Source organism: Melitaea cinxia, chromosome 17 (assembly GCF_905220565.1).
Source record: "Melitaea cinxia chromosome 17, ilMelCinx1.1, whole genome shotgun sequence".
Taxonomy (NCBI): Eukaryota; Metazoa; Arthropoda; class Insecta; order Lepidoptera; family Nymphalidae; genus Melitaea; species Melitaea cinxia.
The window spans coordinates 12,289,756-12,310,784 of record NC_059410.1 but is presented as its reverse complement, the minus strand read 5'-3'; the positions used below and the strand labels follow the sequence as shown (position 1 = coordinate 12,310,784).

Below are 21,029 nucleotides of genomic sequence, written 5' to 3'. Positions count from 1 at the left end.
AAATTCTGATAAATAAAAAAACATTCTAAATACAATTTAAATAAGCGTATCATTTAACACAAGCATTTCATATTTATTGTATAAATGTTTTTTTTTTTTATTCTAGGGTTCGGCCGTAGCTCTCGTCCGAAGTTTGCTTCGGAAGCTGAGAAAGTAGAGGCTCAGTGGGTAGAGTCAGTGGAGCAGTGGCGTCGAGAAGTCAAAGTAGACGAGTTCATACTACTGGGACACAGCCTCGGAGGGTACATCGCTACTGCATATGCACTCAAGTATCCCGATAGGTACGTTATTAAAAAAGGAAAGCAATGTTTGCTGTAACTATTTCATTATTTCACAGCAGGAAATATCTTGTTCAAAATTTGGACAACATGGCTGTGGAAGTAACTCAATCTACAGATCACAGGGTACACTGCTCTCAATAAGTGTTGTGATGCTGTGGTGAGTGAGGTCGTTAGAGCACTTGAGATGTTCGGGGTAGGGTCGACAGCGTGTATGTCAAAGCTTCTGTTGTTGCTGGCGTCCAACTGCGAGAAACTTTGTAGTATAAAAAGGAATGATGCTTTGCTTATTGCAGTAGGTGGCGTAATTATTTAATTTATGAGTTCTGATATCTGCATTGTCTATTTTTATTCTCCGGAAATAATATCACAATTATAACCCATAATAATATCGTAGTCATATAATATTGAACGAACATTTGTCTCAATAAGCTGGTAAGCCGTTATAACATTTTATTCACGTAAAAAAACATGGATAACTAATTTCCGTAACACACGTTATCGAAATGTGTTCGGCAATTGTTGGTCGGTAAACGTACATTACTACTTGATTATTAGCTTAATTGTCGATACGATATCACATAAACATGACTTACAAATTTTCTTACCAATTTTAAGTGATGTATTCATTTGATACTATTGTATGCAAATAGTTTTCATTACATTACAATTTCACGGGAATAAAATGGTTATGTGCCGTTACTTAGTATACACTCAAAATAAAAATCAGTATTACACTCTTTTTGTCAATGACTTTAAAAGTACACGTAATTTATTTTTATAGCTACATGTTCCGTAAAAAATGCTGAAATATAATACAATTAGGACACGCGATATAACAGAAAAACTGTTTTTTGCTCGTCCTGTAAAATTTATCCTTTCTATTACCAATTTATTCCCCGGGGGCGTCGATATAAATTTTTTAATATTTAATTATACCCGGCAAACTTTATCCTGCCCGGAAAACAGCTACTAAATTTGATTATTTACATACTGATAACAGCGCCACCTACCGGGTCTAGTTCAGATAAAAACTACCCTATCCTCCCAAATCGGACCAATTTACAGACGCTTACAAAATTTGATAAAAATTGGTTCAGTAGTTTCGGCTTTACATACCGATAGCAGCGTCAACTACCGGGTCTAATTGAGATAAAAACTACCTTATCTCCCAAGGTGGACCAGATTACAGGTGCTAACAAATTTGACAAAAATTGGTTGAGTAATTTCGGAGTTTATCGCCCACATACATCTTAACACGAAATTTTTATACAAGTGTCCCGTAAGTAGTGGACCAACGGTTTATGGTGGGTTGTGAGATATGTTATCTAACAAAAATACTAAAATTTATAGTTCTAGGCTTTGTACTTATTGAGTTATGCTTTGTTTTCAAAATGTGGTGAAAATATCATCCACGTTAGCTAAATATTAAATTTTACCATGCTGTTTTTTATTTTATTGTTATTTTTTGTTTAAGGTAGTTAAGAATACATAAGTCTTCCTAATTAAAATCATACCTACTCAACCATAATTAACAACAACAAGAAAATTAGGCCAAAAAAAAAATAAAAACAAATTTTACGTTAAAAAGTTTACAAACTGAAGTTTGAACAAAGCTGTTGTAAAAAATGTATGGTAACCCTGTGAAACTTTATTTTAAAAACATCTACATCTCATACTTATTACAAAAAAGGTATAATTGTGTAGAATAAATTTTATTTTCTTATTTTATTCAATATCATAGTATATTTTCAGGAGAAAATAAAAATACGATTTTTGTAAAAACCCTTTTATTAAACATTTTTTTGTTACAGTAAATGCTCAAAATACCTTTCTCTTGCTAATACAAACAACACCTTCTCATAAAGTTTCTTCGTAAACTTCTACGTTGTTTTTCATTGTTTTTACTATTTCAGCATAAATAATGAATATTTTTCTCGTAAATTGCTTCTTTGAAGTAACCCCATAAAAAATAATCTAAAGAATTCGAATCCGGAAATTTATTTGGGTATGTTTCGTTTAAAAATTCAGTGACTTGACGTGAATAGTGAGCGGGGGCACCGTCGTCCTGTCTCACTCAATCACATTCTCTCGCGAACTTCTCGCGCTATATCTGCTAACAAATTAGGAAGATCATGTCTCGAAAATTGACTACACATAGCGTTTAGCTTTTTTTGTGAATTTAGCTTGTTTTATTGAATATGTTCTGCTTCGTACTCCCGTGACTCTGCTTACTTTTTAGTTGGGCAAATTACGTAATCGATTCAATTTTTTAAAATAATGGTTGATTAACATAAAATGACATAACAATACACTTTATTGTACACCAAAACAGAAATAATACACATCAGATTGATTTTAACAAACTATTATACGGTTCAAAGAGCGGCTTTATCACTGAATAGCGATCTCTTTCTGGCAACTTGGGGGCAGAGGAGATGGTATTTTGTCGGTGTAGGTGTACAAATTGTGACAAAAGCGTATGAATTGATTTACTTAAACACATATACATATAAATACATACATATATAATATCAAGAAAATGCTTCCTGACAGCCTTTTTAATAATTGTGTTTGCTCGCAAACGAAAAAAAACCGACTTCAATTACATTGATAAGTAATACAACGTAGGCAGACGAAAAAATAGTCAAGTAAATACGCGCTATCAAAGATTGCTCAAAAAGTTGTAGTCAGATCTCCATGCAATTTAAATATGACCACTTGATAAACATTAGCTTTCGATTGAATTAAAAATCATCAAAATCGGATACTCAGTAAAAAGTTTTGCGGTATAATACAACGTACAACGAAAAAATAGTCAAGTGAAAACACATCATTAGATATTACTCGAAAAGTAGTTGTTAGATCTCAAATAAATTTAAATGGGGCCAAATGACATACACCACCTTTCGATTAAAAAAAATGTCGAAATCGGTCCACCCAGTCAAAAGTTCTGAAGTAACTTACAAAAATAAAAATACCGTCAAATTGAGAACCTCCTCCTTTTTTGAAAGTCTGCTAAAAATAGAAAGCAATTTACACGTCTAAAGAAATCCTAAGTCGAGAAGCTTAAACAGTGAAAGATTTAGTATTTAATTATTTCAATTGAGGTAAATTTACTAATATTATCCCGGAGAAAGTGTATTGACTTCCAACGACTATGTCGTATTTATCCGACAGTAGTGATGAGACATAATGTTATAATTTATAATATATAGAATATTCATAAACAAAAATATTATATTAAATACCAAGTTATTGAATAAAAAAAAGTACATTAAGTATGTAATTCTATTTAATAACGTTAACGTGTTGTTTTTGCTCTGTGTGAATCTATATTTTGTAAGAAATTAGCGATTTACTTATTTCCGATACAACTATAAATGCTAATTCCCATCCCTAGACTGAGTCCTTTTTCGCCAGTATAGCCAGCACCTGCGTGGGATAAACACGACCGTCCATGACGTCACAACCGTATGGTTTTTTACATTAGTGTTGCGCGTGTTTTTTGTGATATAGTAGTGAATTAGTAAGTTTTACATTTGTGTTTTTAAAATTGAAATTTACCATGACGACTGCTGATTATACGAATTCTAGAAGGTGATGACGATAACGAATTTGTGTCAGAGTCAGACGAAGATTTTGATATTGATGAAGAGGTAATTATATCTTTTATTAAATTGTTTTATTTAAATTTATTGTGCAGTGAGAAACGGTAATCTTATCTATTCTATCTTCACACAAACGGCAAGAACACGAGTTATACCTACGTTACTCAATATTAATCATGTCATGACATGAATGCTCCGACGCCGCGCCGCCAGTGAAGTGATAGGTACCTACAGACATGCGTTTTGTGAATGTTTCATTGTAATAGGTGTATAAATTATAAAATTAGATAAAATATTATTGTGAAATGTATAAGTGTAGGTAATAAATATTTTTTTTATTCAAAATCCAATAAGCCGCCAAAACAATGCTATTTGTAGTAGTGGCAATTCAGCGGAGAGTGATATTAAATCTATAGGTTATTTTTTTCCATTTCTGTCATAGGTGTAGGTATAATTGTGAACATCATTTTAATGCGTAATGCTCGTTGCAAGAGACTTAACACAAAATCAAGAGACTTTAAGCCCGTGTCCATCTCCAGAGTATTAATTTTTATTTTTATAAAGAAATAACAATCAAGACTGATTAAATATGTTTAAAGACTGATTAACGTATGTTTGAAGATTAATTTATGTGCGGCAATAAAGAAATTAAACCTTTGATTAAAATTTTGTAATTTTTATTTATTTCATTACTTTGTTTATCGATAACTATATTTTACAACACTATGAGCTTATGTATGTGTGTATGTATGTATGCAAATAAGTAAATATATTCAAACGTTTATGTCATAATCTGTATACCTACACCGACACAATACCATCTCCTCTGCCCCCAGGTTGCCTGGAAGAGATCGCTTTTCAGCGATAAGGCCGCCCTTTGTACCTTATGATACTCTTTTTAAATCTATATGTATTATCTCTCTTTTGGTGTATAATAAAGTGTATTGTATTGTATGCAAAATTGTACCTAAAAGTTGCTGGCGCTACAGGCACTTCACGCGAATTATGACATGGCGGTTAAAGGGTTAAGATAACAATTAAGTAATTTTTTTCCGACGAAAATAAACAGAGAAGATTCTAAAGTCGCCACGTACCTATATATTTTTTTATGTTTGACTATGCGTAACTTTTTACAGAGTATTCCGAATTTGATAAGAAAAAAAAAAAAAATTTAGAAAGAGTAAACCCCAAAGTTGATTTTCGCCTAGTAGGCAAGGAAGAAGCGCGGCTCGCAGCCTGCTTGCATAGGCATGGGAAAGAGCAGAGTCCTAATTTTTTAAACTTTCTTATTGTATTTTTTATTAGTATTACGGTAATAATAATCATGATATACTTTTTTGAAATCCTTGCATTGAGCCCTTTAATTTGATACCAAAAACAAACAACATAATTATTTTCCATAATTATCATTTGTTAGCTAAACCCTTCATTAGCCCGGGTTTGCACAGTGTTACAATGAAAACCGCATCCAAATCCAATCCGCGGTTTTATTGTAGTTATGAAAAGAGAAATTATTTGATTTTGTTAATACGAATTTTAGAAAATATCGACTAAAAATTACATCACTAGTGTATCGATATAATTATCGACTATGAGGCATCACTTCGCTGGCATATACGTATTTCTTTCAAAATCAAAAATAGCTTTATTCAAATAGGCGAAGAGCACTTTCGAATCGTCATTTTACAAATTAAAACTTTAAAAATAAATTATTATTTTTGTAAAAGTGAAGCTACCACCGATTCGGAATGTAGATTCTGCAGAGAAGAATCGGCAAGAAACTCCGCAGTTACTCTTTTAAAAAAAATATATATAAACTGTGTTTTAGTACAAAATTAGAAACATGTTGCATGAAATACAGCGTCACTAAGTCCATACATCTTTATCAACAATGTAATCGTGCACCGAGTAATAAGCTTTATCTATTATTATTTTATTAATAAAAACTTTAAATTTATCTTGAGACAATTCCAAAATCGTTTGTGGTATTTTATTATACATGCGAATACCGTGACCCAGAAAGGAAACGTTTACTTTTCGTAGTCGGAAACTTGGAGTTACAATTTTGTTATTCCTTCTCGTGTTTACAATGCGATTATTACTATTTATTTCAAAACAATGAATATTTTGGCGAATATACATAATTTTGTTATAAATATACTGCGACGCGATCGTTAATATATCCACCTTTTGGAAAACATCCCGTAGGGAGACTCGAGCTCCAAGATCGTAAATGCCGCGAATAGCCCTTTTTTGAAAGATAAATGTAGTCTCAATATCTGCAGCATTACCCCACAGTAACAGGCCGTAAGACATAACACAATGGAAATAGCTAAAATATATTAAGCGTGCAGTTGCAACGTCGGTCAGTTGTCGTACTTTTCTAACTGCGAATGCTGCGGAGCTGAGTCTACCATTCAAGGATGACAAATGGGAATTCCACTGAAGTTTTGAGTCCAAATGTATCCCTAAGAAACTGTAGTATCATTGACAATAAGCCTCTCGTTATTTATTATAAAATTATAATTTGGATGCTTAACATTAGGTAACGAAAACACAACGCACTTGGTTTTTTTGGCGTTCAAAACCAAGTTGTTTATTTTAAACCAATCTTGAATTCGCAACAAAGAAGCGTTCACGTCATCATAATTTACTTTTTTCCTATCAACTTTAAATATTAGAGAAGTGTCATCTGCAAATAACGCTGTATCACAAATATTATATGTAATATTTATTATATTATTATTAAAAAAAGAAATGGACCCAGAATCGACCCCCGTGGAACGCCCATTTTTAGCACAGATCCAGAAGACTTCGTTCCGTTTATTGATACGTGTTGAATTCTATTGGATAGATATGAAGCAATTAGATGAAGAGCTTTACCGTTAACGCCGTAATACTCAAGTTTACTTAATAAGATCCCGTGGTCTACGCAATCGAATGCCTTTGATAGGTCACAAAATATACCAATAGCATTTTGTGATCTCTCCCAAGTGTCAAATATATGTTTGAGAAGTGCCACACCAGCATCTGTCGTACAGCGAACTCTAATGAAACCATATTGTTCACTGTGAAAAATTCCATTAACTTTAAAATGGAAAAGAAGTCGATTTAGCATAATTTTTTCAAATGTTTTTCTTAAGGACGGTAGGATTGAAATGGGTCTATAATTAATGGGATCACTTCGACTTCCCTTTTTAAAAAGTGGTAAAACTTTACTACATTTTAGCAAATCTGGAAAAGACCCCACTTTAATGGCATTGTTAAAAGTTAAAGCTAAGTACGGAGCGAGGTCATCAATGATAGAACTAATTAATTTAACTGAAATGCCCCACAGATCATTTGTTTTTTTAATATTAAGACTCTTAAAAGCTTTTATAATATCTAAAGAATCAACTCGCGAGAATGAAAAATACATATTACATTTGCTTACGTTAGTTTTAAGAAGTTGGGTAGAATCAGTTGAAGATGAATTCAGTCGAGAAGTTAAGTCAGTGGGTATTTTTATCGAAAAAGGTTTCAAAGAACTTAGCCAACTTGTCATCCGAGCTTACAACAGCACCATTTATATTTAATTCAATTGGTATAGTTTGATTATTACGTTTCCCACAGATACTATTAATTATATTCCATGTGCATTTAATTTTCTCATCAGAATTAATAATTTTATCTTTGATATATTTTGATTTAGCAGCCATACAAACAGCTTTAAAAGTTTTAGAATATTCTTTTACATAATTCAAAAATCTAGTCTCCTGCTTCCATTACTTCATACTGTACAGTTCATACAACCTATTTCTACTCTTATAAATACCTTCAGAGGCCCGTTCACTAAATTTTAAGTTTACATTTATATCGAAAGTTTTAAGTTTAAAAATCTTATAGAATTCATCTAAAATTAATTTGAAAACTGAATTATAGATTACATCTGGATCCTGTGCCATCATATCTACTTTACATATTTTTTGCGCTACAATATCCCTAAAACAATTCGTTCTCTTTACCGTTATTGGTCTACATGTAATTCTTCGAGAATTTATGTTAATTTTCTCATTAAGAGAGAATTTTTGACCGCAGTGATCGGAAGTTAAAACAGTGATAACAGATTTATTGTCAATTTCAATATTACTAAATACGTTATCTGTAGAAGTGGATGATGTCTTAGTGACTCGAGTTGGTTCACAATATCTGTGTATTAAATTAAAAGAGTTAAACAAATTAATTAATCTACTTCTAATCATTGTGTCCTTTAATATGTCTACATTAAAATCACTAAAACATATTTAGAGCTTTTAAACAACTTCTTAAGTGTGTCTTCTAGTCATCATCATCATCATCATCATTATATCGCATGCTTGAAACTTATTATAGAATTCTATACTCCGCAGATATATTTGCGAACAGTACTAGTCGTTATAAAAAAAAAGTAATTAATATCCTTTTAGAAAGTTGACACTGATCATTTAGCATGGGTCATAAAGCAGTAATGAACATTTAATAAGAATGTAACACTGTAAGATGAGGCATTCTTCTATAATAATTTTCCTATTTTACTTAAATTTATGTGTAATACTATCAATACCCTACTTTGTAATTTCAAATTGTGTATATAAATATATATGTATGTATATGTATATATAATTATAGTAAACTTACATATATGTAGACATAATAACTTGACTCATTTTATTATATATTTATTATTATTTAAATAGTATATGTATATATAATTATAGTAAACTTATATAACGTGGTACATTATAACTTATTTAATTTTATTTAATGGGTCCTCAGTCGCACTTGCAGGTTTCACAAATATTTTATATTATTATATCTAATTGTAACCATTGATGTTGAATTTGTAATGATACATTTCTGTTTATATAGTTTGTTAGACTTAGTTGTATTACAAATTTGTTAAATGGTTTTTGTTAATAAAAAAAAAAAAAAAAAAAATCATCATTACAGCCTATAATGTCCACTGCTGGACATAGGCCTCCACAAGTTTACGCCAAAAATAACGTGAACTCATCTGTTTTGCCCATAGTCACCACGCTGGGCAGGCGGGTTGGTGACCGCAGGGCTGGCTTTGTCGCACCGAAGACGCTGCTGCCCGTCTTCGGCCTGTGTATTTCAAAGCCAGCAGTTGGATGGTTATCCCGCCACCGGTCGACTTTTTAAGTTCCAAGGTGGTAGCAGAACTGTGTTATCCCTTAGTCGCCTCTTACGACACCCACGGGAAGAGAGGATGTGGCTATATTCTTTAGTACCGTAGCCACACAGTACAGTGTCTTCCATTACTGTCTCAAATACCGTTAAATCACCTTCGGGGGGCCGGTACATGCAAAGTATAATGTAACGCTGTAATTCTACACAAGACAACTTTACAGTTCGCTCGACAGAAAGTGCTGCAATATCTGTACGGGATTTATGAGCTATATCATTACGCACCAATATTAGTGAACCTCCGCGAATAACATTCTCTCTAACGAACGAACTTGACAAACTAAAATTTGGAATATTAAATATTTCATAACTTTTCAGCCAATGTTCAGTATATACAAAATATATGAATTTTATAAATATCAGATAATAATTCTATTTCATGCTCCTTGCTACCTATGCCCTGTATATTTTGATGAATTATATTTATGCAACAGGGCTTATGTTTTGTCTGTTTTGTTAGTTTAAATTAGCTTTTTTAAAATCAATAGAGATATTATTTAAATTAGAATTTGTTTTACAATTATTATATTATATGTAAATAAGTCTGCTATTTGCTTTTTATATTTTAAAAACAAGTACATTACATACTTTGTTAATTTAAATCTAGAGTTGAATTTATTTATATCAAACAGTGTGAGGTTACTATGCCAACGAGTTAGGTTATACAAATACAAATTCAATGTGTATATATAGTTATTCTGTTCATCTGTGAATGCATATGAATAAGGTAATGTATTTAATCTCTATCATTTAATCATTTTTTTGTTTTTGTTTTGTATCTGTATTAAAATTTCCATATCTTTAATTAAGTCAGATTTTTTTATTGCCAAACTGTCATCGTGCAGCAAAATAACCACAAAATTTGCATCTAGTTCAATTGAATTATTTTTTTTTTTATTTGATATTCATAGCTGGCACCAGGTGAACAGAAATTCAATACATTCTTTATATTTTTATTAAGCAAGGAGTCAAAACCTTGACCTATCTTATCTGACACCATCACTGTTTTATTTGACCCTTCCCTCCCCCAGACCTATCCCAGAAACGGCAAGAAAGGGACAACAGCAGCTGAGATCATTTTAGGTAGATAATTTTTGACCAAAACAGTATTTCGTAGTCGACTATTTCCTCCTCAAGACATGTCAGTTTTTTTAGGAACTACTGGTTCGAATTGAGAAATTATTTTTGTGTTGAAAAGTCTGTTTACCGAGGGAGGCTATTATTAACCCATATAATTTCGTAGTACATTTTTTCCTTAAATTAACGCGGCTGAAAGCGCGGGACGCATCTAGATAATAAAGTTACATTTCTTCACCAGAGTACGTCACTTAATACTGGCTGATCCGTGGGGCTTTGCGGAGAAACCCTCGAACGTGTACGAGAAGCACAAGATGCCGCTGTGGGTCCGGGCCATCGCTACCGCCGTCCAGCCTTTTAACCCTCTATGGGCCGTCCGCGCCGCGGGCCCGGCCGGCAAGTGGTTGGTCAGTAAGACCCGCCCCGACATCTCGCGCAAGTACCTCTCCTACGTGTCCGACGCAGAAACCGTCATACCGGAGTACATATACCAGTGTAACTCGCAGACCCCCAGGTTAGTATTACATTTGATCGCATAATTATCAAGTGAACTTTATAACAACAATAAGACCCGCCCAGATATGCCGCGCAAGTACCTCACCTATGCGCTAGACGCGGAGACTGTCATACCGGAGTACATATACTAGTGTAACTCGCAGACTCTCAGGCAGTGTTGGGCCAATTTTAATTGCAACAACAATTAAAGATTAACAATTGATTAATTGGTAAATGTAACCACAACAATTAACAATTGATCAATTGTAATTGTGGAAAATTACAATTAACAATTATTTAATTGTTAACTGTAGTAGTAACCATTAACAATTAATTAATTATTAATTGTGCTTTACTACAATTAACAATTAACTAATTTTCAATTGTTTTGTGAATTTTAATTAAAACTAACAATTAAAAAATACTGCTGTATGCTGCTGTGGCTCCGGGTATTAATATATATATATATATATATATATATATATATATATATATATATTAATACCCGGAGTAGATACACTATATACACAATACACAATATATAGTATATATATATTGTGTATTGTGTATATAGTGTATAGTATATGTATAGTATCGCGACTTACCGCTTAATTTTCCTAAATCTTTTACTAATTTAGTTTTGATACATAAAGTTAATTGTTAGTTTAAATTGTTTCATAAAACAACTAAAAAAGTTAATTGCAATTATTTTAATTGTGAGTTACAATTGACATACGTTAATCAAATTAATTTAATTGCAAGGTGCAATTAAAAGATTAATTGTAACTAATTTAATTGTAATTAATTTAATTGCAATTACTTTTTTAGTCAATTAACAAGATAATTGACAATTTAATTGATTAATGCCCAACACTGCTGTCAGGTTAATATAACGTTTAAACACCTCACCTAGTGGCTGGTCAATACGATCCGCCCAGATATCTCGCATTTGGTACCGAATTCATAAAAAGGAGATTCTTTGTTTAAAGCGTTTACTAGTACCTCACCGATGTGCCAAATGCGGACATAACAGAGTGCATATACCAGTACACTTCGCAGGTGCCCAGGTTGGTGCCTGGTTTAGATATGATTAATGTATATTATATAGTAGTTGAGTATGAACTCTTGCACTATGGCCAGTTGTTTTATTTTTGTTCATTAATCCATCATTATAAACTAAAAAATCCTAAAATAAGTGACAGTTAAAATGTATATTTGGATTCAATATCACATCTTTTTTTTTTTCATAACCTAAGTATTTAGTTTACAATGGCAAGGATGTCGTTATTTCGTCAATAATAAGAAGTCATTCAGTTAATCAATTTCTATTTGTGAAAGCGCCCGCCACATCAATGCAAGGGTTCGGTTGGGCTAATTTCCCCACGATGACGCGCGCTTCGCATGCAAATACTGCCATTTTCTCTTCAATAATAAGTAATTTAGCTAATGAATTTCCAGTGGTGAAAGCGCTTTCCACTCTCTGATGCAAGGGTTCGGTTGGGCCAAGAATCCCATGGTGAAGAGGGTGTCCCAACTGGACCCCACGCTACCCATCACCGTGCTCTACGGATCCCGTTCCTGGGTCGACAACAGCACTGGACAGTTGCTTCAGGAAAACCGCCCCGCTTCGCCCACCTACGTACAAGTGAGCTAGATTAGTGTTGTTTTAAAGATTGCAGAATTCAGTTCTTGACTAAGAAATTTGGTAAATCTCATTAGCAGTTTACGATTTTTAACCGAGTTACACCGGTCACCAACCCGCCTGCCCAGCGTGGTGACTATGGGCAAAACACGCGAGTTCACGTTACTTTTGGCGTAAACTTGTGGAGGCCTATGTCCAGCAGTGGACTGTATAGGCTGTAATGATGATGATGAACCGAGTTAAAAAAAGAGGGAGGCTCTCAATTCAACTGTATTTTTTTATTTATTAAAATCGACATCGTGACTAATTAGTCACGTATTTTTCGTTCGAAGCTACGATGTCAGACGTTACTACCACATTCACTTATAGTAGGAGATCCGAACTAGAGACAGTAGATATTAAATTGATTCTTTAAACCTGTAGGTGCATTTTTAAATAAGAATAAATTTTTCAATTTTGAATTAAATATAAGCTGGCCAGGAATTTTTCAGTACCCACCCTTTCGCGATTTTTTTATAAATATAAAATAGTTTAATAATAAATATAAAATAGTTTAATAATAAATATAAAATAGTTTAATAATAAATATAAAATAGTTTTCATCCTTAAAACAGGGGGGTGAAGATCATGTCTAGTTCGTATCTTAGACTTTTTTTTTTAAGTGATATATCCACAGGCTTACAATGCCCGAGCTTTTTTTTGCCGTTATTCCATTTTTTTGTTTACACATGCATTGGTAATTCACTGCAACTTTAGAATCCTACAAACCTTAATAACTAGTTTTAAAATTTCTAAAAGTCGACGCGAGTCCACTGATCAAGACTATTCTACATATTGTTTTTTTTATATAGTTTTTATTTTTATTATATTTACACTTATTTGCTAACTACAATATATGTATGTTCACTTATTTTCTAGCTAAAATATATGTACACTTATTTGCTACTTACAATGTACACTTAACCTATGTTATTGTTAGTAGTTAGGTACTTTTTTTGTGTGTGCTTAGAAATCTTTTTACCCATTTTACTATCTTTTTTTTTAATTTTTATTAATATACTAGCTGACCCGGCGAACTTCGTATCGCCTAACACAAACTTTATCGTATGGTATTAAAGTTCAAATTGACTTTTAAGTATTATCACAAATCTTTTGTATGGGAGTATAGAAAAGTGTTGTTTTTAGACTTTTTCAGGAAATTTAATTTTTTTTTTTTGAATTTTTCTCTCCGTAAGAACCATCCTCGTACTTCAAGGAATATTTTAAAAAAAGAATTAGCGAAATCGGTCCAACCGTTCTCGAGTTTTGCGCTTAGCAACACATTCAGCGACTCATTTTTATATTATAGATTATATGACTAATGTTATCTTATTAAGTACATCTATAAAGCCCTATCATTACAATTACATTATCCTATACCTATACTACTACATTTAATTTTATTATTTATATTAGATACATTACACTTTGATCTACACACAATTTATACTTACAATACAATGATGTCTTCACACCACTACATTTTCCAACATTTTGAGCACATTCTCAATGAAGGCAGCATCTCTATGGTGAATGGCCATCTTATCATCATCATATCTTAGACTATTACACACTATTGCCTTTAGATATTTACCTACCTTTAGATGAGTATTTACTATATTGTAAATTTATAATTGTAGTTGATTTTATAATATCGTTTTATCTGTACTAATTTAGTATCATATATACGTTTTTAAATAAAAACACTACAAATAACAATCACCAAGTAAAGTTAAAGATAGATAGACAGACACCTTATTATTTGTGAAAATGTACCTCCGGTGTATTTTCACTTTATTAACACTAAATATTTTATATTCCTAAATAAATAATGATTTTACATTTATCATAACTCAGATATTATTTAAGTAAGTAGTTATTTTATAGCTTTTGAGTACAGCGCCATCTGTTTTCTCGAATAACCACCAATTATAGCCCTTGGGTGGCGTAATACATATTGCTATTTATTTGCAGTAGTTTTTTCTTTTATTATATACTAGCTGCTGCCCGCGACGTCTTCTGCGTGAACGCTATACAGCACCAAAATACCTACGATTATACCTTTTAAAATAACATATATTTGTAATGTGATAACATTCATTTGCCCGTTTCTTCTTTACATTTCATATCTACAGAAAAATCTCATAGATGGCGCTGCTTTAAAATTGTCTTGTCTACTTATATTCATTTAATTATGTTTATCGGCTTAGTTACTTATATCGCGTGATTTTTATAGAGTGAAGCTAGCTTATATAGCATGGTTATTAACATAATAACAACAATGATAATTATGATGATGGAAATCAAACCATGTCGAATGCTTTAGTAAGACTACGTTATTAATATGTTACTCACGTAATTTACACTTACATTTAGGATATATGTATGTATATACGCTAATATAATATGCTATAATGAGCTAATACACTACACACCTGTTATAAATGGGCAATGCACAAATATTTTTAAACGGTTTTATTTAGCTCACCCCGTTTGTTTTATTATTTATTCTTGGGTCAAATTTAGTAATTCAAATTTCACCCTCTTCCTGTCAACCGATTAATCTGAAATTTTGTATACACTTTGGATTTTGGTGACAATACAATTATGTTTACTCATTATCATTATAAATTCAAGATGGCCGCCGCTACAAAATGGCGGATAATTTATGTTTTATTAATCCCATCAATATGGGTATCAAATGAAAGGGCTCAACAAGCAGAATACAATATACTATAAAAAATTGAAATCCAAGATGGCGGCCGCTACAAAATGGCGGATAACGTAGGTTTTATCAATCCCATCAATATGGGTATCAAATGAAAGGGCTCAACAAGCAGAATACAATATACTATAAAAAATTGAAATACAAGATGGCGGCCGCTATAAAATGGCGGATAACGTAGGTTTTATCGATCCCATCAATATGGGTATCAAATGAAAGTGCTCAACCAGTATAATCAATGTACTATATAAAATTAAAATCCAAGATGGCGGCCTCTACAAAATGGCGGATAACTTAGGTTTTATCAATCCCATCAACATGGGTATCAAATGAAAGGTCTCAACAAGTAGAATACAATTTACTATGCAAAATTGAAATCTAAGCTGGCCGCCGCTACCAAATGTCTGATAACAATTTTTTATCAATCCCACCAATATGGGTATCAAATAAAAGGGCTTGACAAGAAGAATACAGTGCACTATACAACCTCAATATTTAAGATGGGCCTTGCAATAATGAAGCACTAAATGAATTAAACAGAATGTGAAATAAAAACTAAAAACTAGAAAATAAAAATAGGTAAAAAAACTTTTTAAGTTAAACGGTTTTATGTTAAACATACATTGCAATGTTTAAGATAAATGTACTAAAAACCAAAAAATAATAAAATAGATACAGTCGTGGGAATTATAAACATATGCATAGACTAGACTAAAATAAAACCGTGGGGCACGTCAATTGTCTACAAATTATCGACTTAATGTGCGATAGAAGAATCGTTTAATTCGTCGTTAAAATAGGCAGTTGGCCCGCAGACAGTGAGGAAATTACTTACTATTTTCTTGCTCATGGAAATTCCAATAGTTATACACTCCATGTAAATAAAAGAGATGTTTCAACTAGTTTATCGTAGGACATTCACACTGCTGGCTGGCGAGGAATCGTTTCACTGCTCGTAGTTTGTCTTTAATCGACAAAACATATGATAAAAGTACTACTCGCTCACCACTATGAAACCCTAAAACTCGCTTATAATCGAGCTTGCTAGCTTGTTTCCACATTCTAGCCCTACTTATCACACGTCCATCGTTGTCGGTTGAATAACTGCCTAATTATAGTGTAACATTACAAAACAAACATTTTAATCAACGATTGTAGACAATTGACGTGCCCCACGGTTTTATTTTAGTCTAGTCTATGCATATGTTTATAATTCCCACGACTGTATCTATTTTATTATTTTTTGGTTTTTAGTACATTTATCTTAAACATTGCAATGTATGTTTAACATAAAACCGTTTAACTTAAAAAGTTTTTTTACCTATTTTTATTAGGTTTCTAGATTTACTGAATTTGAAATTTCTCTTAATGAACGTGATTATTAAATTTTCTACTTTAACAAGTATACATACATACTTATATACACTAGAAGTTAAATTAATTAATTTATTTATTTATTTACAGAAAAAAATACAATTTATGTGATAAACAGTGCAGCAAAAACAATTAACAGTTTAACAGTACACTGTGTTTCTAAAGTAATAATACTAAAGTACACACGATATTATATTCTAACTAGCTGACCCCGCAAACGTTTCTTTGCCATATATGTTATTAATCCGCTTAATCCCCCCCCCCCCCCTTAGGGGTATGAAAAATAGATGTTGGCCGATTCTCAGACCTATCCGATATGCCCACAAAATTTTATTAAAATCGGTCGAGCCGTTTCGGAGGAGTTCAATGTTTAACACCATGACACGAGAATTTTATATATTAGATATAAGAATATGATAAATAATATAAATATGTTTTTTGTTTACGTTGTTATAGTTAAAAATATGACTAAATGTATAAACAGAATAAAGTTATATTAAAATAGGTATATACAATAATTACCTTTCTTGCGTGTACGGAAATTGATGAAATCCCAGTTCTCTATTTATGCGGGATGACGATGTGCCATCTGTCACAGCAGTTTGTGATCTATCTTGCGTATTTCAATTTTAGTTAGGTTTTTAAGATCGCCTGTTAATGTTACATTTTAACTTAAATTTTTCGTATGTATGGTAATGTATGATTTTAATTATTATTTCTTAGAAATTTCATAAAACATCGAACTGTATACATCATATCCGATTGTTGAAATTATTAAAGATATTATTATACAATATTCGAAAAATAATTTTTAAACATATATCAAAATGTAAATATGTAATTTTCTTATCACTATTATGTACGAAAGGACGCGCCATTTAAACCAGCCAATCACGTGGCGCGGGTCGTTACTACGCGTTATGATTGCCTTGGCGCATTTTAAATTGAACATAATTGTGTATTCTTAAACGAAAAGATAACCGACTTCGATTTGTATCAACACGTAATAAAATAAGAACATTACCAATAAGTCGAAATCAATTAAATAAGCATTATTAGGGATACCTCAAAAACTGCTAATCACATCTCGCTCAAATGAACAACATGACCAGATTTCGAATATGAAAAGTATCATCAAAATCCGTACAGTATGTAAAAAGTTACTACTTATGTACAGTATGAAATAGTTACTATATACTATTGAAGTTGGTTAAAATATTCCATATGCGGTATCTTTTGAAAAGGATGTGGAATGGAACCGCCATTTATCAAAATGAATGAAATGAATAACAATATGTCAGTGTTCCATTGTGTCACAATGGAATGGCAAGTAATGTGAAGCTGCTTAATCTGAAAAAAACTACTAACGGTCGGAAATACAATCCGCCACATGTGGACATCATTTTTTGTTTCTAAATGTTTTTATTAACCTGTTCGATAATGCGATACGACACAACTTAATAAAAACTTATGATACTACAATTTTATTTGGCTATAAATAAATTCCGATTGAAATATTATAATCAATATTTCAAATAAATATAGATTTGTACACTTTAAATGGTACCAATTGTGTTAAGTAATGTGTTCTTTGCTAGGTTATAATCTGTATTAAGGAGCACACCTAGTGTGACGGCCTTAAAAAGGCGATTTTTGGGAATTTAAACAAAAAAAAAAAAACTACTGTATCAATAGTTTTAAAATTTAATAAGAATATATTTATAATTTTTTAAAAATACACAGTGAAATTTTTGAATAAAAAAATTAAATCTCTTTCGAGTTACACGCGATATCCGACGGCGCTAAAAAAGGTCCTCCACTTCTGCAGCGATTCCGGTCTTCTCCGTGGATGAAACCTAAAAAAAATCTCGTTTAAATAAAATATGTTGTCCGTACAATGACCTGCGTTCGAAAAAAATTAACAAAATGGCGGCGTTTTTTTTTAAAAAAATTAAAGTTGAATTTTACCCAAATGTTGGTCGTTTTGGGCCTGCCAAAATTTGATTTTAATCAAAAAACTGGTAAGTCATTGTATGGAGAACTATATACAGAATATCCAGAGAAATTGATAGTGATCGGATCATTTGTCTCCGAGTAATCATTGCAGCAATTTTGAAAAAAAAAGCTATTTCGAGAAAAACTCGTTTTCACTATTATAAATGGATTAAAATCATACAGCATTTTAAAGCCGAGGCCTCTTGGACTTGCTTGATTAAAAGTACTTTCTTTTTGACAAGTTTTGTTTTTACCATTAATTTGCTAATTACTCTAAAAACTGAGACTAACTGTAAAATACAATATCCATGAGGTGGGTCCATCACAAAATTAACGTCATTATTCTGCATTGAAGTATAATGTACTAGGTACATAATAATAATAGCTCAATGTTATTCTGTAATGGTTTTAATGCGGACGTTACTACTCTTTAAATGGCTGTAACTCAAAAACTATTTGTGATATCGATTTAAAATTTTAGTGCGTTATTTTTAAAGTTATATAAATATATCGAAATATTAAAAAAAAAAAACAAAATTAGATTTATTTAAAATTTCACACTAGGTGTGCCCCTTAAGAAAAAGAATATCATTCCTATTATTATTTAGTTTGTACAGTATAGTTGTGTACAAAAAAGTTTTTATCTGTATAGCAACTTTCTAGAATATTTATTAATAATATACTATAAGTCCGGCCGCTGAACACGAAAAATTTCGTACATCGACCCTCATCTTTTGTCTTTGTCGCTCGCGTATAAACTTATGCCGTTGCGCTCACACAGGTGCAGTGACCGCCGTATTCACAGATTGTCAACCTTTTGTTCATAGACATAACAAATTGAAAGTATTTTTTTTAAAGATGGTTTTATTTGAAAGCGCTAAGAGAAAAAAATAATAATTTTTACTTTAAAAATTTTGAGAACCACTGGCAGTAGGCAAAAAGGTCATTGTACGAAATTCTTTTCTTCAACGGACGGACTATAGTAATATCTTTTTCTTTGTTAAAATTTGGTGGTTTACTAAATATGTCCATTCAAACTGTCTGTTTCTATGGTAAACATAAAAAAAAGGTGTTAAAAATCTTTTTACACTTCAATTAAAAGTAATCAAGAAATTATCACGGTCCATGTCCGGTCTTGTCTAAGAGCAAATAATGCACAAAAACTTTTGTCTTTTGCAGGTAGTTACACTTTGTTCTCTAAAATCGAACAAGAATGCATATTTTTTGTTGCAGGTAATAAATGGAGCCGGGCACCACGTTTACCTCGATAAACCGGAATTATTCAACAAATTTGTACTCGAAGCTTGTACCCGCGCGGACAACGAACCGAGACAAAAAAATAACGAAAGCAAAAAAGATGCAGATAACGCCACACCCTCTTGATATTGTTAAGATAAATTAGGTGAAGGCTGCGCACGTTTTCAATTTTTTTTTTATAAGGAAATATCACAAATGTGCCTATTGTAAAGGGAATATCGCTTTATAAGCAGTGGCCAACAGCAGTATTAATCAAAATCGTGTCGCTTAAAAGTTTTGGATTTCCTTGTTATATATGTATATATACTTAAAAATATATATTATTTAATATTAAAAATTGTTTATATATATTGACTCGCAAAAGCGAAACTTTTTTTTAATTTAAAAGTATAAGGGCCTGTTTCACCAGTTCTGGATAAAGTTTACCTGTAGATAAGTTACGATTAGACTTTAACAGCAAGAGGTAAAATTAGCCATTAGGACCTGTTTCAGATCAATTAATAAATTACAGCTTCTGGATTAATTTTGCGAATAAAAATATCACATAAATATAGTGGAATTCGATGGTGAAAAGGGATAACACATCAAAAGCTTTTATGTGTTGGATATCACCATCCGTTGAATAGCGCTAACCACAACTGGTAAAATAGGCCTTAGAATACTAAAGTCAAAAAATTATCTTCAAAAATGCTTAATCCTGTTTTCGGTTAAATCGAGGTGTTATAGACTAAAATGTTTGATTAATTTAATAAGAAAACACAAAACTAAGTTATTAAAACAGTGCCTTTAAATTTTTGCTACATATCCTTGAAAAATATAATGATTTTATTATATCTTACATTCTTCACATAAGTTTATAAGTGTATGTTAATTTAGTTTTAAATTGCAAAAGTAAGGGTTTATAAGTATTTTATTTGTACATTAATATTGTTGGGGAGCTTAAGATTTTATACGTATAACCTGTACCTATATTAAGTTAATTTATTTAACATATTTATGCGTTTTGTATATTTATTGTACCTTTGAAATCATATTAAAATATTAAACAGCTTTTCTCTGTTTTTTCTGTTAGAATCTAAAGCTTTTTATTTAAAAACTTGATACTGTGATAAGTATATAGCCTTAATATATAGTATGAAGTTTTAAAGTTTCAAATTCTAACGTTATGATTTTTGATATAGACGCGAGAGAGCCTCCTAATATCGAGGTTTTGAAGTATAAATGTGCCTTATTTCCGACTGGAATAAAATTGTTTGACTTCTTGATCTTGTATAATTAATTAACTAATAAAAACTTGTTTATAAATTTTA

At 31.6% G+C, this 21,029-nt stretch overlaps 1 protein-coding gene across 2 annotated transcripts in view; it reads left to right on the top strand.

The window, feature by feature from the left end:
* Positions 1 to 21,029, top strand: part of LOC123661893 (1-acylglycerol-3-phosphate O-acyltransferase ABHD5) — a 37,412-nt gene extending 16,383 nt beyond the window's left edge. Inside the window, exons 4-8 of one of the 2 annotated variants that reach the window (XM_045596828.1) lie at positions 107 to 281; positions 10,434 to 10,706; positions 12,146 to 12,332; positions 19,696 to 19,869; positions 19,903 to 21,029. In XM_045596828.1, coding sequence (XP_045452784.1) covers positions 107 to 281; positions 10,434 to 10,706; positions 12,146 to 12,332; positions 19,696 to 19,845 — 785 coding nt within the window. In that variant the 3' untranslated portion in view covers positions 19,846 to 19,869; positions 19,903 to 21,029. Of the gene's footprint in view, positions 1 to 106; positions 282 to 10,433; positions 10,707 to 12,145; positions 12,333 to 19,695 lie in introns of both variants that reach the window. The other variant, XM_045596829.1, reaches the window with a different exon arrangement.